Source organism: Bos grunniens, chromosome 8 (assembly GCF_055505025.1).
Source record: "Bos grunniens cultivar Pamir isolate PY7600 chromosome 8, Bosgru_T2T1.0, whole genome shotgun sequence".
Lineage (NCBI taxonomy): Eukaryota > Metazoa > Chordata > Mammalia > Artiodactyla > Bovidae > Bos > Bos grunniens.
In genome coordinates this window covers 83,953,532-83,977,143 of record NC_141172.1, presented here as the reverse complement: position 1 = coordinate 83,977,143, position 23,612 = coordinate 83,953,532, and the positions used below count along the sequence as shown (strand labels likewise).

Genomic DNA, 23,612 nt, shown 5'->3' with positions numbered 1-23,612 from the left:
TGCCAAGTCACTGGGGATGTATATCCTGCTAGCTGGGGAGGGGAGATGGAGAGATGCCTGCAAGGCCTGTTTCCCAGCTCCCGCAGCACCAAGCCTCACCCAGCACCCCTACTACCTGTCCATTCACTGGACCTGCTGTCCCTGTCCACCCGTTGCTGATGTGGGCTTGTCACCCCTCTGCAGTGCCCCCACATCCTCCCTGTTCTCCAGTCAGTCCACATATATTTACTGAGCACCAGTCATTTGCCAGGCTTGGGCTTGCCCACTGACTCTAGGCCTGTACCCCACTGAGGAGGCAGAGACTCAGTTGCCAGGCATGGGGTGCCCTGTGTGCACCACTGCTTGCATTCCCACTTGCCACACCCACTTTCCCTGTGTGAGAAGCCACCTCACCCCCACCACCCTGGCCTGCACTAATGTATCCAGGGGGTTTGAACCCTGCCTTCCCCCAGCCCAGCTCTCTGCATCTGTGAACTGAAATGATAGAGCACCAGCCCTAGGGTGGCTTTCTGTAGGGAAAGTGGCAAGTCCAAGGGTAGCCCCAGCACTTTTATTTTCCTGCCTGTTTCCTACTATCCCCGGGACTGATTGCCCTGAGTTCATGCCCTGCCTCAATCCAGGCTCCCTTGACCGCTGGTGACACCCCAATCTGAAATATGGCTTGATGAGGACCGAGCAGAGATGTCACAGGCTCCGTCCAGCCTTCCAGAGGGTTCTGTCCTTGTGTGGGAGCTTGGCCATGTGTCCCCTCCACCCCTGGTTTCTTTTCCTGGAAGTTGCTCCTCCTGGCCAGTTAGGTCTTACCCACCTGTTGGAATTTGGCTGATTCACCGTGAGGTGATGCTGAGCTTCTTTTCTAGTGGCAGAAGGTATTGTTCAGGTCCACCTCTGACAGATGCTTCTGGAGCAACAAATTTGGCTGCTGTCCAGATGATTCTATCTACAATTAGTTCTCATTTTAAAATTGAGGCATAATTTACTTATTACAAGACACAGTTGTTTGCACTCCTGTGGCTGCCTTGCCTGAGGGTCATCCTCACATACCTTCCAGCTCACGTCATCCAGTACAGCCCTGCTGGCCTGCTGCTGCAGGTTCTGTTTTAGACTTACATGTTGATGGGCTACACCCAGGTGGCCTTTTTGTCTGGCTCCTGTGAGCCAGAGGAGGCATCGGAGCTGTGAGTGTTGGTGCTTGCTTTTCTCTCTGAGCGGTAGTGCCTGAGTCACCAGCACCTCCCCTTGGAGGATGCCAGAGTCACCTGTTCCAGGCTCTGTGTGGACCTGCATTCTCAGGTTCCTCAGTGATACCCATGAACAGAACTCATCTCCCTTTGTCCGGGACAGATACGCACAGATAGCCACCCTGGTCCTCTGGCTAAAAGGCCAGCTCCTCTGCAACCTCTGCCCCTTCTGCACTTCACCCTAATGCTTGAGGGTGGCCGGGCTCTGCCAGGAGGGAGATAATCTCCGTAAGTCATGTGAAGTAGGAGCAGGAACCAGCATAACCAGTCTCAGCCAGATCTGGGAATTAATAAGCACTGCCCCAGTAAGCTAAAACATTTCAGATTCTAGGCCTGAGACCACAGGAATGACTGACTGGCAGGCAGGTGGGTCTGCACCTGGGAAGGGACAGTTCTGGTTCCTGGTGTGATTCTTAGGTGTGGGCAACGGAACAACAGAGTTGTGGGTCCCATGCTGGTTCTGCCTTCCAACCTGTTACACTGCTTTCCTGCCTTCTGTGGCAGTTTCACCTGGGAAGTCATGTGGAGTTGCTTTTTCCCAGAGTTCAGTTTCTCACCTGGGAAAGAAGGTCCCTCCTGTGAGAGAAGCGAATGGGCTCTTGTTGGTGCAGACTGTGAAGTGCACAGGCCTCACGTTATTGTTAACCCTCCTGGACCTCTCCCCAACTGTTTTGTCTCTTCCCTGGGCCCCCATCAAAGCTGGAAAGCAGGGCCCGAGAAAATGGGCTTTGGAGCCACTCTGTTTCTGAGTGCTCTGTGAGCCTCAGCATCTTTCTCCAGGATCTCTGTCCTGGATGTATCCTCATTGATTGCCATCTCTAGCCCTTTTTATGCCCCTCTCTCCTTACCCCATCCCTGGTCCAATCTGTACTTTGTAGCTGTTGTAACTTGTTTTTCTCCAGTTACCAACAAGGCTGTGTGCCTGTATGGGGTGAAAGGAAGCATATGGCCCACAGTGAGCCTGCAGTCCATTTTTTTGGTTCCATTTTCTGGCTGGACCTTACATTCTGATATCAGGTTTTTGCTGAAGTGCAGTTGTGGAAAGTTGCTCTCTCATTGTGTGTCTGATAACTTCTGTTTCATTCGGAAAGAGTAATTGATCTCCCTGGGTTATATTCAGATCTGGGGTACATTTGGTTTGGGTATTGTATGGGGCTTCCCAGGTGGCACAGTTGATAAGGAATCTGCCTGCCAATGCAGGTACCGTGGGTCCAGTCCCTGGGTCAGGAAGATCCCTTGGAGGAGGAAATGGAAACCCACTGCAATATTCTTGCCTGGAAGATCCATGGCAGAGGAGCCTGGCAAGCTACAGTCCAGGGTCACAAAGAGTCAGACACACTGAGCAACTGAGCACCAGTTGTTAATCTTATAACTGTAATCAGGTGCAGTAAAACACAGACTTTTAAGTGCATGTACACACCATCCCTGGGCACATTTGCACCCTGCTTCTGGTAATTTCTCATCACCAAGAGTGGTGGTAGCTTAAGGTACTGAGCATCTCACCTCTAGCATTGTACATTTAGATAACATTTCAGATACTGCTTCATTTTCAATGGTTTGATTCTGTTGGGTTGGCCAAAAGATGCATTTGGGTTTTTCCATAAAGTGTTAAGGAACTGACCTTTTGGCCAACCCAGTAAATTCCGTTTATCACAGTTTTGATAATGGTCATACAGTACTATTTTAAAATTAAAATTAGTTTTATTAAAGTACAGAAACTACACGATCATCTTTATACAGCTCAATGTCCCCATGCAGCTCCATAGATGGAGCAAGGAGCATGTTGTCAGCATCCCAGGGACTGTTCTCTGATGCTTGTCCAGAGGTAATTGTTCAGACTCTGCCCCATGAATTGATCATGCCCGTTTTCAACTTAGCATAGGCAGTCCCACAGACTTTGAGTTTTGTGTGTTCACTCTGAATTTTGTGTCTAGAGACACGGATTTGTGGATTGATAGCACTCATTGCTGATAGGGTTGCATGTGGACACACCATGCTTGCTTCCCCAGGTTTGGGCAGGTGGATTCTGAGCCTCCGCACATGCATGTAGGTAGACCCAGGGTGGGCACTGGTGTCCATGTTAAATTCCAGCCTTTCTGGTCCATGTCCTAGTTGCCAGCCTGGTGCTGGCTTTCATTTCCCAGTGGACCTCTCCTGTGTTGACCCTCTTTTTGCGAGGAGCCTATTCAGGATCTTTACCAGTTTTTCTGTGGGGTGTCTGCTTCTTTCCTCCTTATGTGTCAGAGTTCGTGATGTGGTTTGGATGTGGATCCTCCTGCCCTTCAGCAGTAGGTCCACCGCTGGTGTAATAGAAGAGCTGGCGTGAGAGGGTGGGGATGGCCCAGAGTTACAGCTGTGCCTCTACCAGGATAGATGAGGCCTTGACATGGCTTTGGCCTCTTGGACTCAGTTTCTTCCTTCATCAACTGGGAACCAGAATTCTCCTGAGAACTTTGAGCTAGGCAATAAGTGAAATAATCGATTTAAGGAGAATTTTAAGAGTGGTAGCTATTGTTGCTAATACTAAATTATTTTAAATAGTAGGATACCTTATACCTACTATGATGGCTAAAATCGAAAGACCAGCAATAACAAGTATTGACAAGGATGTGGAGAAATCAAAACCCACACTTGAATGGAAAATGATATGCTGCTTTGGCAAATGATTTGGCAGTTTCTTGGTGTCAAACATAAAGTTATCATATATATACCACTGGTTCACTCCTACATACATACCCAGGGAATTGAAAATATATGTCCACACAACTTGTACATACATGTTCATAGTAGTAGTATTCATGACAACCCAAAAGGGGGAACAACCCAAATGTCCATCAGCTGATGAATGGATAAACACATGTGGTCCATGCATACAATGGGATAGTATTTGGGAATAAAAAGAAGTGAAGTGCTGGTACACGCTATAACATGGATGAACCTTGGAAGCATTATGATCAGTGAGAGAAGCAAGTCACAGAAAATAAAATTGTATGGTTCCCTTTATATGAAATATCCTGAATAGACAAAGCCGCAGAGATAGAAAGTACACTATTTAGGGTCTGGAGAAAGGAAGCTGGGGAATGAATACTAATGGGGAATGAAAGTGTGGGTTATGAAAATGTGAAATTAGATGATGATAATGGTTGCTCAATCTTGTGACTCTATTGAAAACTACTGAATGGAATTGTACGTAAAATAGGCAAATGTTATGGCATGTAAATTATACCTTAAGGTTTTTTCAGTGGAAGCAAAGGGAAGAATCTCTTTGCTTGCTAAATCATCTGGATAAACTACACTATGCTCTCACGTAATCCCAGAGGATTTGGGGCAGTTTCCTTCAGCTTGATAGCTGTGCAGTCCCTAACATGTGAGCTACAAGTGACAGCTCAGGCACCTTACCCTCCTACTTGGGTTCAGCCCTTTTCAGTAGCTTATTTATCACTGTCTTTGAATAAATCTTGGGTTTCTGGTTAAATTAGTATTCAAGGTTAACGTCTTTAAGTGGTTGCAGTATCGCTCTGTTTTGTGTTTTTTGGCTACAAGCCATGTTAGGATCTTAGCTCCCTGACCAAGGATCAAACCTGCATCTCCTGCATTGAAAGGCTATGTCCTAACCACTGGACCGCCAGGTAAGTCCCCTGGATAAAATCATCAGTTCAGTTCAGTCCAGTCGCTCAGTCATATCCGACTCTTTGCGACCCCATGAATCGCAGCACGCCAGGCCTCCCTGTCCATCACCAACTCCCGGAGTTCACTCAGACTCACGTCCATCGAATCAGTGATGCCATCCAGCCATCTCATCCTCTGTCGTCCCCTTCTCCTCCTGCCCCCAGTCCCTCCCAGCATCAGAGTCTTTTCCAATGAGTCAATCTTTGCATGAGGTGGCCAAAGTACTGGAGTTTCAGCTTTAGCATCATTCCTTCCAAAGAAATCCCAGGGCTGATCTCCTTCAGAATGGACTGGTTGGATCTCCTTGCAGTCCAAAGGACTCTCAAAAGTCTTCTCCAACACCACAGTTCAAAAGCATCAATTCTTCGGCGCTCAGCCTTCTTCACAGTCCAACTCTCACATCCATACATGACCACAGGAAAAACCATAGCCTTGACTAGACGGACCATAAAATCATCACCTACAGACAATATGGATATATCAAGTTAAGGCAAGATAACCTTAACTTCTTACCACACTTCAGAGACTGGAAGAAAGAGAAGAAAGGATTAATTCCATATTGTCTGTAGGTGATAATTTTATACAGGTAACATGGAATTAATCCGTTCTTCTCTTTCTTCCAGTCTCTGAAGTGTGGTAAGAAGTTAAGGTTATCTTGCCTTGTCCTTTTAAGTAGAGCGACTCCAGTGCTTGTCTATTTTTTAATAATGCATTCTGTTCTTTGTTAAGTTGGCTCTCATTTTAAATCTGTTTAGGTAGATTTACTGTAGCTGTAGGTGCTCTTTCTATGAAATTAAGAAAGAAAGTTACACAACCATTTTTCTAAGATTCATGTTGAGGAACAGGTTGAAAGCATCTTAGTGCAAATGACATTCTTGCATCCTTTCTTAACATTAGTTTGCAGCAGAAATGTTGATAGTTCACTTTCTGACATACTGTATTGTTTACTTACTGTGCAGGTAGATGCCAAATCAATATTTTTAAGTTGAGTTAAGTTAATGCCTTTGGTTTTGTGTTCCTGGGGCAAGTGAGTGCTTCTCCAGGTGAACTCTTGACTTTTGTGTGCTGAGATCTCACCCAGGTTTCTGCATGCATAGTCAGCCCAGGTGACCTGGGACACTCCCCCACCCCCGGCTCTTGAAGGAAGAATTTGTGAGTTACAGGGTGTCTGTTGAGCCACCCTTCCCTCCCCACATCCTGTCTTGTGCTGTGAGTGGACAGAGAAGTTCTGATTTCCAGCCCTGCCACAGTGCAAAGTCCTGGCGGGTGGGTCAGCCGGTGGGGGCGGGGGAAGTTGTGGTGATGGTGGTGATGGTAAGGGACTGGCTTGCAGCTCCTTGGTTTAGGGGCTTGTGCTTTTGCATATGAATATAATCATCATCAGATTGAGAAAATAAACTACCTTAGTGGCTTTTTTTCTTTTGTTTGGGGTTTTTGTTATGTTACTTCCTCTTTGTGAGACTTTTGCCTCATCTCTTTGTTCAGTTGCTATTTTTATCATTAGTATGTATTTATAGTATAATCCCTCCCCCAACACAGTAATGCTTTGGCGGTGATCCCCAAGTTCTGATATGAAATGTTTTTACTTTTTGTTTACTTGGTTTTCTGTTGTTTTGTATACCCTCTCTGATACAGACAGTATTTAAGAGATCATATTCCATGTGTTTGGGTGCATACTGATATATATATTTTTCTTAATACATGTATTTTATTGAAGTGTAGTTGACTTACAGTGTTTCAGATGCACTGCAAGGTGATTCAGTTATACATATATGTTATTTTGAAATTATTTTCCATTATAGATTATTAAAAGATATTGACTATTAGTTCCATGCGCTATACAGTAAACCTTTGTTGCTTGTTGGCATACCTATTTTTTTAAAATTAGGAATCTAGCATTCTATTCATACTAAGACAAGTAGAATCAAAATATATGTTTTTTAGTTGGGCAAAAATTCATAAGTTTTCCAAAATACATATACATATTACTTATATATATGTATGCAAGAGTTTTTCTACTACATATGATAAAAGCTTGAGATAAAGCATTAAAAAAAAAGAAGAGATGGAGAAATTGGAAAACATAAGCTAAATGAAATAAGAGCACTGACTATGAAATAGAAAAAGTGAGAAACTAGATAAAAGTAAAAGAACCTCATATAGTCGAGTTGTTTTTAAACATGGCTGCTCATTAGAAACGTATCTGGAGCTCTGGAAGAAAAAAAGCAATATGTGGGCATTTGTGTTTTTCAAAAATTTTCAAGATAATTCTGATATACATCTGGATTTTAAAAAGTGATGACAGGTTTTTCTGTTAAGTCCTAGTTTTGGTAATATAGAGTTGTTTTTTTTCTGTTGACCAGTCATGATTCAATGGTGTTAAGTAATAGTTACATAATCACAGTAGTAAAAGATGTTTATCAGTTTTCACAATCAATTGCCAGACAAAAAAAAAAGATAATTACAATTGCAAGCCATAATGGGAGCATGATTAACAATATGACATAATTACATACAGTTTAGGGGGGTCAAGCAGAGTGATGTGGTAACTGGAGCACATGCATTTTTCATCTGTTTTCATCTGCCCAGCCAGTCTGTGTTTTTTGGTTGGTGCTGTAAAATCTTTATCTCGTGATAATATCATAGAGCTTGTTCAGTTCAGTTCAGTCGCTCAGTTGTGTCCAACTCTTTGTGACCCCATGAACCGCAGCATGCCAGGCCTCCCTGTCCATCACCAACTCCCGGAGTTTACCCAAACTCATGTCCATTGAGTCGGTGATGCCATCCAGCCATCTCATCCTCTGTCGTCCCCTTCTCCTCCTGCCCTCAATTCCTCCCAGCATCAGGGTCTTTTCCAATGAGTCAGCTCTTTGCATCAGGTGGCCAAAGTATTGGACTTGTTATCTGTATACAATTCACAGACTTGAGTCCCATTTTGAGGTTGATGAGTGAGGCTGATGTGGTTTCTTGGGGCTGACAGCCTCACAGAGGGAGCTAGCCATAGGGTAATGCCTACATGTGGCCCCGTCTCGCAGGTCTTCCCATCATGTCTTCTTTCCAGTCCTCAGAGTTGCCAGATGCCCTTTTAACTCAAGCAAGGGCTTAAGCCCCGTGGTTTGTATGTACTAGTTTTGGGGTAGAGAGGAAGCCATCAGCAGTCAATATCTGTTGAATATTGTCTGCGACAGCCTGCATTGAACTTGAGTTACTGGTTCCTCTTCCCTACCTAGCTCCCTGAATTAAGGTTTGGGAGAGAGGCCAGTTCCCAAGGCTGCTCTTCCCTTCCTCAGATCAGTGGACAATTAAAGCTTTCAACTGATTAGTAAGTGCTCTGTGGCTGAGGTGTGGCTGAGCCTGGGCTGACAGGTTCAGCAGGCCCAAGTGTGCCAGCAGATGGTGACCATGTGGAATGATGACTGGAGGGACTCCTCCTTCCCTGAGCACCAGCTGCTGGTGGCCCAGCTCTGCCCCAGGCTGGCACTCTGCCCCTTGGGGTACTCAGCACATACTGGCTCTGAGGAGCTGCTTCCCAGGGTGAGGTTCTGGCAGGGACACCACTTTGAACCAGAAAAGAAGTGAGGGATGTTTTAGGGGCCCCTGATTCTGGTTGGGGATAGAGAGGATGTAGTGCTGACGATCACTGGTTACAGTAACCAAGACCATTGGTGAGCTGAGGGTAGGAGGTGATTCTGTCCATTCATGTGGTTCCTAAGGATGTCAGGGTTTGTAGTCCTAGCTGGGACAGAATTGGGTCCTGAGGGCCTGACAGTGTGGGCTCTCTTGGTACCAGCGGCACCCTCCCGAGGCCAGACACTCAGGAAGCATGCTCTTGAAAGGTCCTTGTGAAGCTACTGGTGGCACAGGAAGACATTGTGGGGTAGGCACATAATGATGGTCCCCAGTCCCTGATCCCAGGAAAAGGATTAGGCAGCAAGCCCAGCAGAGGGGCCAGGATGGGCAGCTGATAGGAGTTGGGAATTTCCGGGATGCCCCCACCCTGTTGCAGGCTGCTAGCCCTTCAGGAAGCTGTGGGAACTGCTGTGGGAGGGTGGGGCTGGATCAGCCGAGGAATTCCAACAACAAGGAAGTTGAGAATCCCAAACCCCAGTTTCATTGTGAAAACTGCTTCCTGGAAGCACACCTAACATCCTGGGAATGCTCAATCTGGTTCTCCTGGCTTGGCATGTGTTGCATCTGCTACATCAAATTGTCACCTGAAAAACTGGTAACTCTTGGTGGATTTTGGGCCAAAAGACTCAGCCAAGCCAAAGAATGGGAAAGGAAGGATTTGTCACTCCCAGTAAGTTAAGTAGAATACCATAGATCTTTCCCAAAACAGTGTTGTGGGACCAGTGCCCTTAGCCAGTCAGGTTGCTGCTGCTGCTGCTGCTGCTAAGTTGCGTCAGTCGTGTCCGACTCTGTGCGACCCCATAGATGGCAGCCCACCAGGCTCCGCCGTCCCTGGGATTCTCCAGGCAAGAACACTGGAGTGGGTTGCCACTTCCTTCTCCAATGTGTGAAAGTGAAGTCGCTCATTTGTGTCCGACTCTTCGAGTCCCCACAGACTGCAGCCTACCAGCCTCCTCCGTCCATGGGATTTTCCAGGCAAGAGTACTGGAGTGGGTTGCCATTGCCTTCTCCAGCCAGGCAGGTTAGGGAGAGGCAGATGGAGCCTTTTGCCTGGAAAGTCCATGAACTCCCTATAGACACCAGACTCTCAGTCTGCGTTAGTTTCTGACCCTAGTGTAGGCCATGAAGGCTGCTAGCTGTGTGGACCTCACATCCATGGACTCGTGGCAGAGGCCCCAGCATCATGCTAGCCTGCTTCAGCTTTCCCGTTTAGCTCTGTTCCAAGACAGCTTTAGTAGCAGAACGAGACTTGGACCAAACATGGGCCACAGGGCTACATCGTGCTGCCCTCCATTCTTCTCATCAGGTGGTCAGAGGAAGCCTGTTATCTGTAATTGTTACTTCTGCTTCTTTGTCCTGCGTCTATCTCTGAATCTGGGCCTTGTCGGGGTAGTGCGGGCCTGAGTATCTGGTGGAGTCTTGGACCTGGTCCTGGATAGCATAGCATGGGGCCAGGGGTTGTTGGGCATCTCAGCGTGTTGACGCTAGTCAGAAGTGCTGGCTCTGGAGGCGTTGGTTCCTCTTGAGGCAGGAGGGGGGATACCTGTCCACTGGTGTGTCCCAGCCTCTAGTGGAAGCAAAGATTTGGCTTGTTGCTTGAATGTCCTCATGGGAGTCTCATCCCTGCCCCGACACCACCCTCATAAATGGTCCCCTAGTTGCCTCGCTCCCGGCACGACCCTAGTTGAAACTGCAGCTCAGGGGCCCTGCACCTGTTCTGTCCCCTCTGTGTCCTACTCTGTGGGTGCTTGTGTTCTGAACCATGCCGCCCTCAACATACTGAGGTGGGTGGCTGCACTGGGCAGCAAGAAGGGCTGACCCAGAGCCAGAACTTTGCGACAGGAACTCATCCTGTCTTGTCTCTGAGGCCTCCTGCAGAGAGACTTCAGGCCTTGAGGACGGGAGGGTCAGGGTGACCCAGGTCTCATTTACCCAAGTGTACAGGTGCCCTGATCCCTGAGCTCTCACCGCTGTTCCCACTCCACAGAAGCTAGGTGGTCTGCCAGGTCACTTGGGGGAAGCCCCCAGACCTGACTCCCATCCCCACCCAGCTCCTCTGCTCCCCACTCTGAGTCTCCTAGCTGCCCCCTTCTCAGAAAGCAGCTCTTGATGCTTGCCTGAGAGCCTGGGACCTCCTGCCTGGCATGTGCTCACACTACTTCCTGAGCTGTGACCTCTCTTCCCACCAGGTTTGGCTTTGAAATCTGCCTCTGGAGGCCTCCAACTTCACTTCCTGGCCTGAAGCTTGCCCTGGGCACCCTTCCCATTTGGCACATGTAACCTCCCCCACTATGTTTGCTTCTGGCTCCAAGTGTCCACGTGAGTGCGGATGTACTTGAAGCAAGGCCAGGCATGACCTCACATCTGTATTCACTGGACCTTGGAAGATACACAGCAGTGGGGAGGGTGTGGTCTGCAATCCTGTGTCGAAACAGCGTTAGCCTGCTTACAGCTGGCGCAGCCCTGTGGGGACATCACAAAGGCACTGCCACTGCCACCTCAGAGCCCATACAGGCACCCTGTGATCCAGGAGGTCAGTGGTCAGGGAATATCGTGGGCAGGCCTGGGGTGGAGACCAAAACTGGGTCCCCAAGCTGCCCGGGAACTTGTGAGGCCCTCCAGAAAGCACCAGCCTGGGAGGTTTGTGGAGAGGCAAAGACAAGCATATCCACAGCTGGACACTGCAGTCAGATGGTACATTTAGCTGCTCTGAGGACCTCCTGGGTTGAGGGGGCAGGTTTTGAGATAGACTCAAGCCACATAGGATGTTATGAGGTGTGTAAGGATGCTTTGGTCAGAAGAAAGACAGGTGGGCTGAGTGACCAGGGGCATAGATTGTCTCCACCTCTCCAGCCCTCAGCTTCCTGGCCTGTGAGCTGGGGCAGTGAGCACAAGGGTGAGGTCTCCAGGTTGAATGCTTCAGAAACATCCAAGTTGTTTTCTTAGCTTTATTGAAGTATAAGTGAAATACAATAAATTGAATATATTTAAAGTATTCAAGTTTTCCCTGGTGGCTCAGTGGTAAAGAAATTTGCCTGCTAATGCAAGAGACAGAGGTTCAGCCCCTGGTCCAGGAAGATCCGACGTACCACATAGCAACTAAGCCTGTGTACCACAACTCTTGAATCTGTGCTCTAGACAAGTTTTCATATGGGTGCATACTCATGAAGTAGACAGTGTAATTGAAATAATGACGGTATTCGTCATCCCCACATGTTTCCTCATCCCTATTTGTAATTTCTTTCCTCCTCATCTGCAGGCAACGATGATATATACATTTGTTTGCATTTTCTAGTTTTACATAAATGGAATCATACAACACATACTGTATTTTTGGTGTGAGAGGTGTCTGTGTTAATGTGTGTATCAATAGCTGTCCCTTTTGGTTGTGGAGTAGTATTCCATTGTGCGGCTATACCACATTTAAAAAAAAATCTACTTTCCTATTGATGGTCATTGGGCTGTTTTGAGTTTGTTTTGTTTTGGTTGTTACAGATACATAGATTACTGTATGTATCTATACAAAGATACATACTTGGATTTCTCTTGGGTAAATACCTAAGAGTGGATGGCTGTGCCATAGGTCAGATATATGCTTAACTTTTTAAGAATCTGCCAGATTCTTTGCCAAGATGGTTGTACCATTTACATTCCCCATCAGCAGTGTAGGAGAACTCTAATTGCTTCCCACTCATCCAGTCTTGGTAGGTAGGATCAGACATTTTAATCTTCAGTATTCTAGTAGATATGTTGTGGTTAACTCATTTAATTATTATTTGCATTTCCCTTGAGATAAGTCCTGAGTGTTCATTGGAAGGACTGATGTTGAAGCTGAAACTCCAATACTTTGGCCACCTGATGCGAAGAGCTGACTCATTGGAAAAGACCCTGTGCTGGGAAAGATTGAGGGCAGGAGGAGAAGGGGACGACAGAGGATGAGATGGTTGGATGGCATCACCGACTCGATGGACATGAGTTTGGGTGAACTCCAGGAATTGGTGATGGACAGGGAGGCCTGGCGAGCTGCAGTTCATGGGGTTGCAAAGAGTCGGACATGACTGAGCGACTGAACTGAACTGTCACTTAATATGTTCAGCACCTTTTCATATGATTCTTTCTCATACGTGTATCTTCTCAGGTGATGTATTTGTTCAGTTCTTCTGCCCATTTTTTAAAATTAATTTTCATTGAAGTATAGTTGTTTGCCAATTTTTTTTGAAAGAAAAATCAGTTACATTTTTAAACATCAGAGTTTATTGTATAGTTTATTAAGTACTTTTGTCACAAGTGGCTTAAATAAATCTGGTTAGTATTTGGGATGTAACATTTTTTAATGAGTAGAGGAATATAGGACTATTAGGACAAATCTCCCTGTCATGAGATTTGTGACCCACTCATTTATCAGCAGCCCCTCAGATATGCAGATGACACCACCCTTATGGCAGAAAGTGAAGAGGAACTAAAAAGCCTCTTGTTGAAAGAGGAGAGTGAAAAAGTTGGCTTAAAGCTCAACATTGAGAAAACGAAGATCATGGCATCTGGTCCCATCACTTCATGGCAAATAGATGGGGAAACAGTGGAAACAGTCAGACTTTATTTTTATGGGCTCCAAAATCACTGCAGATGGTGACTGCAGCCATGAGATTAAAGGACGCCTACTCCTTGGAAGGAAAGTTATGACCAGCCTAGACAGCATATTAAAAAGCAAAGACATTACTTTGCCAACAAAGGTCCATCTAGTCAAAGCTATGGTTTTTCCAATGGTCATGTATGGATGTGAGAGTTGGACTGTGAAGAAAGCTGGGCACCGAAGAATTGATGCTTTTGAACTGTGGTGTTGGAGAAGACTCTTGAGAGTCCCTTGGACTGCAAGGAGATCCAACCAGTCCATTCTAAAGGAGATCAGTCCTGGGTGTTCATTGGAAGGACTGATGCTGAAGATGAAACTCCATTACTTTGGCCACCTCATTCGAAGAGTTGACTCATTGGAAAAGACCCTGATTCTGGGAGGGATTGATGGCAGGAAGAGAAGGGGACGACAGAGGATGAGATGGTTGGATGGCATCACTGACTCGATGGGCATGAGTTTGAGTGAACTCCGGGAGTTGGTGATGGACAGGGAGGCCTGGCGTGCTGCGATTCATGGGGTCACAAAAAGTCGGACATGACTGAGTAACTGAACTGAACTGAACTGAACATGGTATTCTTCTGTCATGTTAAGACAAGAAGAGGCATAAACTTTCTGTTGCCCAATTTTAATTGGATTATTTTTCTTACTGAGCTTATATTACAGATCTTAGTCCTTAATAAAAAAGATGTGTGATTTGCAAACACTTTTTCCCAGTCTATCACGTCATTCTCTTACCTTGTCTAACAGCATAAGCTTATAGTTTTGGAGTCCAGATTACCAGTTTCTCCTTCTGTAGGTCATGTCCAAAGTCACAGACATTTTCTTTTGTTTTCCCCTGGAAATCTTATACTTTTAATGTTTAAACCTATGATCTGTTTTAAATTAATTTTCCTATATGTTGTAAGGTATGGGTGGTAGTTCATTTTTTAATACAAGGATATTCATTTACTTCAGCACCATGTATTAAAAGATTATCCCTTCTCCACCAAATTGCCTTTGTACCTTTGTCAAGTCAGTTGGCCGTACATAAGAGTCTATTTCTGGATTCTCTATTCTGTTCAGTACCTCTGTTTGTCTGTCTTTATGCTGGTAGTATGCCCGGTATTTTGGTCATCTGATGTGAACCACCGACTCACTGGAAAAGTCCTTGATGCTGGGAAAGATTGAGGGCAGAAGGAGAAGAGGGCATTAGAGGATGAGATGGCAGGATGGCATCACCAATACAATGGACATGAACTTTGGCAAACTTCAGCAAATGTTGAGGGACAGGGAGGTCTGGCATGCTGCAGTCCATGAGGTCACAAAGAGTTGGACACGACTGGGTGACTGAACAACAGCAATATTCTCTTAATTACTATAGCTTTATAATGTTGAAATCAGCTAGTTAGTCCTCCTGCTTTGTTTTTCTTTTTCAAAGTGATTATGATTGTTCTAGGTCCCTTAGCTTTCCATACAAATTTTAGAATGAGATGGTCAATTTCCACCAGAAAGAGAAATGCTGGAATTTTGATTGTCATCATGATGAATTAAAAGATCCGTTTGTGGAGAATTGATATCTTAACAATATTGAGTCTTTTGGCCCATGAATAAATATATCTCTATTTTTTAATTTCTCTCAGCAGTATTCTGTGGCTTTTAATGTATAGGTCTTGTATATCTTCTGTCAGACTTAAGTATAAACATTTAATACAGTTGATGCTGTTGTAAGTAGTGTTTAAATTTTTTTCATTTTCCGATTGTTTAGTCCTAAACAAATACAGAAATAAGATTTGATTTTTATATAGTAATCTTGTGTCTTGCAGCCTAGCCGATCTCACTTATTAGTTCTAGTAACTTTGTAGATTTCTTTGGATTTTCTATACAGACTATTGTGTGATGTCTAAGTAAAGATGGTTTTACTTCTTCCTTTCCAGGCTAGGTCCCTTTGATTTTTCTTGTTTCATGGCACTGTAGGCTGAGAACTTAAAAAGTGCAGTGTTGACCAGAGCAAGGTGACTGTTTTTCATCATTAAATAATGTTAGCTGACAGATGTTTAGAAGATGTCATCAGGTTGAGGGTGCTCCCTTCTGTTTGCTGAGACTGCTTACAGGGATGAATGTTGAATTTTGTCAGATTTTCCTGCAGCTTTTGAGATGATCCCGTAGATTGTTTTTTGTCTTAATATACTCAAGTACATTTATTTTTTTTCTTCTAATGATTGTCAATCAATATTACATTCTTTGGATAAGCCCCTCTGTATCATAATTCCTTACCCTTTTTATATATTGGTGGATTTTTATACTGTCTTTGGTTTAAAGCTGGTCTCATAAAGTCAAGTGGGAAGTTTTCCTTGCTTTTCAGTTTTCTGGATGAATCTGTGTATGTTGTATTTATGTCTTTCTTAAACGTTTGGTAGAATTCATCAGTGAAGCCCAGAATGTTCTCTCTGTGGTTTTAAACTACAAATTCACTTGCCTTAGTAGATTTGGGACTATTGAGGTTATCCATTTCTTCTTGAGTGGGCTTTGGTAATTTTTATCTTTCAAGGAATTTTTCCATTTCATCTGTCATATTTATTGGCATCAAACTATTCATGATATCCCTTATTCTTCTTAATACCTGTGGTGCTCCCTCCACCTACCCCTACCTCAGTTATTCTGGATATAAGTGTATCCATTTGATTAACGTTTTTTAAAGAACTTGCTTTTGATTTATCTATTTTTTTTTTCTATTTCATTGATTTCTACTCTGATCCTTATTATTTCTGTTTTTTCCTTTGAATTTCATATGCTCCTTGTTTCTTGTTTCTGCTTTTACTTTTTTACTGAGGGGAAACATATAGAGCACAAATCATAAGCGTGAACTTTCACATGCTGAACACGCCTACATTATGAGCACCCAGATCAAGAATCGACACATCTTCAGCTCCAGAAGCCTCTTTCAAGGGCCCTCCCCCAACCCAAGGGACCACTGCCTCTTTACCAGCTGAGTTGGTATATAAACGGAATCATACAGTATATCTCTTGTGTCTGACTTCTTTCACCCAATGTTGTATGAGATTCGTCTATGTTGTTTAAATAACAGCAATTTACTCATTTTCATTTCTGTGTAGTATTTGTAATGTGACTATATCATAATTTTTCCTTCTGTTGACAGAACTTGGGAACTTTCTGGCTTGAGTCTTTTTGTAAATGATGCTCCTATAAACATGCAGGGTCGTGGAACAGATGTGTGCTTAGTGTTAGTAGATAATAGTTTTCCTGAGTGGTTGTGCCAGTTACGCTCCCGCTACCAGAAGATCAGAGTTCATGAGGGTTTCAGGCAGGGTGTACACAATATGTGTTCCAGACACCATCGTGCTGTCCAGTGTTGGTTGAGCTGCTGAGTGAGTGAATACACAAGCACACAGCTGAAAGGAGAGGCAGTTCTCACTGGGGTTGGCTCAGCTCTAATCAGATACCATGTGGGCCCAAGACTAGCCAAATACAAGAAACAGCTCCTTCCTTAAGTAACACACAGCCTATAAGGAGGGTTTAAAACCATGCTCCAGTGGGGTTTATAGGGTCTGTGTTCAGTACAGAACTTGTGTCTGGGAGGTGAGAAACACGGTAGCCCTCAGGCAGGACTTGAAGGCCTTCATCCCTTGGCCTGTAGAATGCCCAGAGACCATTGGGCAAAGGCCTGGAGGAGTGTTGTCTGGAGAAAACTATGGCATGGTGAGCTGGGGTGAGCATGGGTTTCTTAATAGCTGTGTACATGGGGCTAAGCTCTTAGCCTTGTGAGCCTCAGTCTTCTTATCTCTTAAAAGGGCTTAGCCTCACAGGGCTTTTAGCTGCACCATGAGCTTTGTGCCCAATACCTGGTGTAATTTTTAAGATGGAAGCTGAGGTTATTGATTAGATTGGTAGTTTTTTTTTTTTTTTTAAACATAGTCATTTAATGCTATAAATATTCTACTAAGTCCTTGCCATAATGGCATCCCGCCAATTCTCATACTCATTTCATTTTCATGTAGTTAAAAATACTTCGTTTCACTTTGGGTTTCTTCTTTGATGTGTTGGTTAGTTGCCAGACATTTAGGGATTTTCTAGAAATCTTTCCATTATTGATTTCTTATTTAATTTCCTGTGGTCAAAACAAATATTTGTATGGCCGGAATCCTTCTGGGGTGTGTTTCGTTTACCCAGAGTATGGTCTGTCTGGGTAAATGTTCCATGTGTCCTTGTAAAGAATGAATGTGCTGCTGCTGTTGGGCTGGAGATTCTAGACATGCCAGTTAGATCAGGCTAGTTAATTGTGCGGTTCATGTCTACTGTGTCCTTATTGATGTCCTGTCTACTTGTCCTATGAAATATTGAGAGGAATAATGAGAGTTGGGTGTTGAACTCTCCCAACTATAATTTTGGATTTGTCTTATTTTTGTTTGTAGTTCTACCAGTTTTTTATTCATATATTTTGAAGCTCTGTTATTAAGTGCATAAATGTTTAGAATTGTAAGGTTCTCTTTGTGACTTAGACTAATTATTATGAAATGATCCTCTTTGTCTCTGATGATATTCTTTGCATTGAAAAATATATAAAAGATATATAAAATACCTACTTTATCTGATATTAATAGAGACATTCCAGCTTTCTTTTGAGGAGTGTTAGTGTGCTTTATCTTCTTCCATGCTTTAACTTAAAACAACTGTAACAGTTTATTAGTATAATTCAATGTACTGTACAATTCACTCAAAATGTACAATTCATTGGCTTTTAGTATATTCAGAGTTGTGCATCTGTCTCCTCAACTAATTTTAGAATATTTTCATTAGCCCCAAAAGATACCTCTTTAACTGTCACCCCCTGCAACATCCCAACTCCACCCCCTGCCATGGGCAACCATTCGTATGCTTTCGATCTCTAGATTTGCCTGTTTTGGATATTTCATATGCATGGAATCATACAATATGTGGCCCTTTGCGACTTGCTCTTTTCACATAGCAGAATATTTTCAAGGTTCATGTATGTTGTTCCATGTGTCAGTAATTCATTTCTTTTTATTACCAAATAATACTCCATTGTATGTGTAGACAGTTTTATTTATCCCTTCATCAGTTGATGGCCATTTGTTTTTTTTCTGCTTACTGGCTATTATGAAGATTTGTGTACAAGTTTTTGTGTGAATGTATATTATCATTTTTCTTGAGTCTGTACCTAGGAGTGAAATTGCAAAATCATATGGTGATTCTGTGTTTGACTCTCTGAGGATCTACCAGGCTGTTTTCCACAATACCATTTTATATTCCCACTAGCAGTGGGTTCAGTTTTTCCATACCTTCACCAGCACTTGTTATTTTCCTTTAAAAAAATTTTTGATTATACCCATCCTAGTGGGTGTGAGGCGCTATCTTCTTGTGATTTTGACTTTCATTTTCGTATCAACTGATGGTGAGTGTCTTTTAATAAGCTGATTGGCCATTTTTAAAAATCTTTGGAGACATGTATTCAGGTCCATTGTCCATTTTTTAAATTGTTTTGTTTATCTTTTTATTGTTGAGTTATAGGAGTTCTTTATATGTTCTGGATACTAGACGCTTACCAAATACAAAAATTTGAAAATATTTTCTACTATTGTGTAGGTTGTCTTTTCATGTGATAGTATGCTTTGATACACAGATTTAGAATTTTGATGAAGTACAGTTTATCTGTTTTTTTCTTATGTTACTTGTGCTTTTGGTGCCACAAGGAAGATCCCGTTGGCAACAAGGTCATGAGGATTTACCCACATTTTCTTTTGAGAGTTGTAGTTTTAGGTCTTCCATTTAGATCTCTCATCTATTTTGAGTTAATTGTTATATATGATGTAAGAAAGGGATTCAACTTCATTCTTTTGCGTGTGGGTTTCTATCGGTTCTAGCACAATTTATTGAAAACCTCTTCCTTTTTTTCTTTTTTTTGCCCCCCTAATTACTATTTGTTTGCTTAGCTGCACCAGGACTTAGTTGAGGCATGCAGAATCTTCATTCTTTGTTGTGGCATGCAGGATCGTTAGTTGTGGCATGCAAACTGGTAGTTGGGATTGCCACCCAGGATGTGGCAGGTCCTGCCTAGACACGGATTTGTGCTTTGGTTTTTCCCTGGGACAAGGATGGAGGAAGTAGAGAACAGCAACAGAAATCAGAGAGAGAGAGCTGAGCTGACTTGATTTAAAAAGGAACCTGTGTCTTCACAGAGCAAGTTGTCAGTGGCTGGGAGCAGATGAACAAGGCCCACTCTTGGGAGGGAGAGCAGTTACCCTGACCTGACCCTACCCTACTTTATTCAGATAGAGAATCAAGTCGCTTTCTACATTTTTATTTTTTATATTACACATAGTCCTGCTCATATACATATGAGCTTTGCTTATATACATAGCTTTGTATGTTTTCCCAATTGTTTCTTAGACTGGATTTCTAGACTTCATATTAAATAATAAATTAATGAAAATGTTTGTATTTCTCTCAAGAAATAAAGGCATCATTTTCCTTGCTCTTTAGTAGCCCTCTCTCTTTTGTTTTCCTTCTGTGAGCCAGGAGCCCTGTAAAGAGACAGGGTCTCCCCTTCAGAGGTCCGTGTGGGGTGGCCAGTGAGGACCAGGGTAAAGAGACAGGGTCTCCCCCTCAGAGGTCTGTGTGGGGTGGCCAGTGAGGACCAGGGTAAAGAGACAGGGTCTCCCCCTCAGAGGTCTGTGTGGGGTGGCCAGTGAGGACCAGGGTAAAGAGACAGGGTCTCCCCCTCAGAGGTCTGCGTGGGGTGGCCACTGAGGACCAGGGTAAAGAGACAGGGTCTCCCCCTCAGAGGTCTGCGTGGGGTGGCCAGTGAGGACCAGGGTAAAGAGACAGGGTCTCCCCCTCAGAGGTCCGCGTGGGGTGGCCAGTGAGGACGGGGTCCCTGGGGAGGATGCACACTAGAGGCCTATGTGGGCCGTGTCCTGGCTACTGTGATGACGCAGGGTGGGAGGGAAAGAGAAGCAAAGGTGCTCGCTTGGGGCTGTGACACCTGGATGAACAGGGCATGATGGTGCGTCCAAGCTGGCCGGGACCTGGGGCATGGACTTGGGCAGACCAGCACCAGTTCTGGTTGTACTTGCTCATGGGGGCTACTCCCTGAGCCACTGCAAGATCCTTTGCTTTTAGAGCCCAAAGCCCTTGCTGGGTCTGGGGGTGGTGGGTCCTCTCCCCTCGGGTATTTTCAGCTCTGTGCCCAGGTCCTGGGCAGGTGGGCAGGGTCTCCCAATTAGGACACATGTGGGGATCAGTTGGCACAAGCTTCACTTGTACTGGGCTTGGGCTCTCTCACCTTCTCAGGCCTCCCCTGGTATAGGTGTCTTCCAGGATGAGTGAATCAGGATCAATCAAGGGAAGGGCACTGCCTGAACCTTGGTTTCCATATCTGGAGGAGAACCTCAGACCCACCCTAGTGCTGGGGGCTTCCCTGCTGGGACCCAGGACAGGGGTCTGTTTGCTGATGGGGGCCACACTGGCAGAGACGGTGGCTGGGACCTCCTATCCCTGCCTTGTCCCAGTTCCTCCAGCCACTCCCACCATCCTATCCTACCAGGGCTCCTCATTAGCCCCACCCTCAGATTTTCTGTAACTTCATAGCCCTCATGTCGCACTTAGGTATCTTGCTTCTCCTGTGGGAAAAGTCCCCCCACTTTCCTCTGCATGTCTGGCCACAGGATTGCCTCCAGGCTCTCTCTCAAGAGCATCTCATCCTCTACAGGCATTTGGACAGGCCCACACGAACCATAAGAAGGTGGCTGCAGATGGCGAGAGCCGAGAGGAGAGTCTGATCCAGGAGTCAGCTTCCAAGGAGCAGTACTATGTACGCAAGGTGCTAGAGCTGCAGACAGAGCTGAAGCAGCTGCGCAACGTGCTTGCCAACACGCAGTCGGAGAATGAGCGTCTGGCCTCAGTGGCTCAGGAGCTGAAGGAGGTAACCAGTGAAACTGGGGCCGTTTGCTTGACTCTAGGTGGGTGGTGGGAAAACAAGTAAGTGCTCCCTGGCAGGGGGCGGGGGTCAGGGCCACCCACAGATTGTTTTACCCCAACTTCTTGTGGTCCATGGTGGTCCAGAAAGGTCTGGGGATGGCAGGGTCCCATCTCTGCACTTGGGGTGATGTGCGTCCTGGGTTCCTCATGTGAGCAGTGTAATTATAGTGTCTACCTCCCAGCTTGGGACAATAAAGTCAGAGGGAGGCCACTAAAAACAGCTCTGAGGATCAGTTTGGCCCCTAACAGGGGCCTGGCCGTCAGAGGCCTGGGCAGATGGAGGGGCAGGGCAGCCAGTACCCTCTGAGAGAGGTGGGAGGCTGGGCCAGTGTTCCCAAGGTGGGGTGGGGCGGCAGCAGCAGGGGAGCAGGCATGACCAGACGTCTACCTGAGCTGTAGTCCTGGCCGTGGCTTTAGGGTACCCTACTGTCAGAATCCCCAAGTTCTCATCAGGAAGGGCCTTGTTAACCTCTGTTCTCCATAGGGGTGGGGAGGGGTTGACCAGAACAGCAGATGGTTTTGAGTGGTGGTCAGCTCTGAGGTCGACACCTCAGATGGGATGGTATATGGCAATCAGGGTTCCACAGGGGTGGGAGGGACACTGGCAAGGTTTGGGACAGAGCCCAGGAACTGGCAGCAGTGGGAAGTGGTCATCCATCCTGGTTTGGGATCAGAGGTCACCAAGACTTGTGGGCTGGGGAGGAACTTGGCTTGAATCCAGGAGAAGTGCATGATCTCATATCTTCACACGGGAGCTCTCTGGTTAGGGTGGGGAGAAGGGACTATCAGAGCTGTAGATTTGACCACCTAAGGGGGAGGCTAGCCTCATGGCCAGCTACGAGCCCTTTCCTAAAAGAGTCAATGCAGATGCTCTCCCCAGCCCAGACTCATTCTGCAGCTTCCCTCTTCCCCAGAGGAGTGGCAGGGGACTTGCTGACTACTGGCTTTGGCGCCAGGAAATGAACTAAGCCAGTCCCACATGCTGCTATTGAAGAACTGGTCTGGTGGGGTCAGGTTTCCTGCCATTCCTGTTAGTGCTTCTGGAGGAAGCCTTCGACTCCCCACCCCCATACATCCTCAGTACATTTTCTCCTGAGGCCCTGCCTGTGTGCCCCTGATCACTGTCAGGCAGGCACTATGGAGCCATGCCAGGTTCTTGGTTGGAGTGGAGGCTCTCCGTCACCGCCTACTCAGACTAGAGCCCTGGTCAGTGTCCCCACCATTGCTGGCTCTGCCTGTGCTCTGCTGCCATCCCTCTCCAGTTATTCTGCTCATCCTGGTCCTGCCACTTCTGCCTGAGCTGCTGTGTGGAGCTCCTCTGGGGCTATGCCCTGGAGGCCCGCTCTTACAGGAGGCCTGTACTGAGGCTGAGGAGCCTAGATCCTGAGAGCTCAACACTGAGCGCTGCCCCTGAGGAGCACCAGCCTGCACCTGTCTTGGAGTGATCCAGATAAGCAGGCTCTGCACAGTCTCCACAGGAAATGCCCCTTCCACACGCAGGCCTTTCCCTGCTGGTGCCTGCTCCTGCTGCTGTCCAGTTCAGTGACTGAGGGGCCAGCTGTGCTGTGCCCTCTGACCCACCCCCGTCCTTCCACCCTGTGATGTCTGGCTTAGGGGTTCATCCCATGCCCAGCTCTCCAGGAGGAACTTGAGGCCTCGGTCATGTGACACGTATGGCAAACATGCTCAGCGTGGGGGACAATTCAGCTACTCTGTGACTTGTCTTTTGGGTGACCCTGTGGGCATCCAGTTATTTCCTTCATCTCACAGGTTGGGAGATCAAGGTGAAGAAGGTTTGACTGCTCACCCAGGGTCACTGGGTCCTGACCTCTGCACTGTGTGTGAATGGACCCTGCCAGCTTCTGCCCTGGGACATGCCCTGAGGGCCCATTTTGCATATAGAGAAGCAGAGAGAGACCCAAGGATCAGATCCAGCTGACGGATGACAGAGTCAAGTCTTTTGCACATTCCTCAGATTTGCCTTGGGAAGGGGTTGAGAGGGGTGATGAGGGCTGCCTTGAGAAGCAGAACTGTGAGTTGAGGAGGGGGTGGGCATCATCAGCCCAGGGGGTGACCCCTTTAGGTAAAATTAGCATCCCAGTGGACCCTGGCCTTGCTCTCCTGGTGGACTCTGCATGTATCAGGCCCTTCACAGGCCTAAGAGTGAGTGGCAAAGATGTGCCAGGAGAAATCGTATCTGTTACCATCTCCTTTGTCCTGGCTAGGAGCCAGAAATACTTGTTTCTTGCTATGGTGGCATCTGGGCCCCTAGGAACGGCTGAAAGGAAGCCAGGGTTTTGGCCACAAGCTGAAGTGGTGGGTGCTAGATCCGGAGCAGCAGCCCCAGGCACCAGGGGGCTCTCCACTGTGGTGTGGACAGGCCTGTACAGAAGGACACCTACGCTCCAGATCCAGGGGATTGAGTGGAGAATGTCACGTTGGCAGTC

The 23,612-nt window shown here is 46.0% G+C and overlaps 1 protein-coding gene across 4 annotated transcripts in view; it reads left to right on the top strand.

Annotated features, from left to right (window-relative positions):
- The window catches only part of BICD2 (BICD cargo adaptor 2), a 56,097-nt gene that overhangs the window by 11,765 nt on the left and 20,720 nt on the right, over nt 1-23,612 (top strand). For all 4 annotated transcript variants that reach the window (XM_086315593.1, XM_086315595.1, XM_086315594.1 and 1 more), the window contains exon 2: nt 20,897-21,109. In XM_086315593.1, the coding sequence (XP_086171719.1) occupies nt 20,897-21,109 (213 nt within the window). The remainder of the gene's footprint in view (nt 1-20,896; nt 21,110-23,612) is intronic.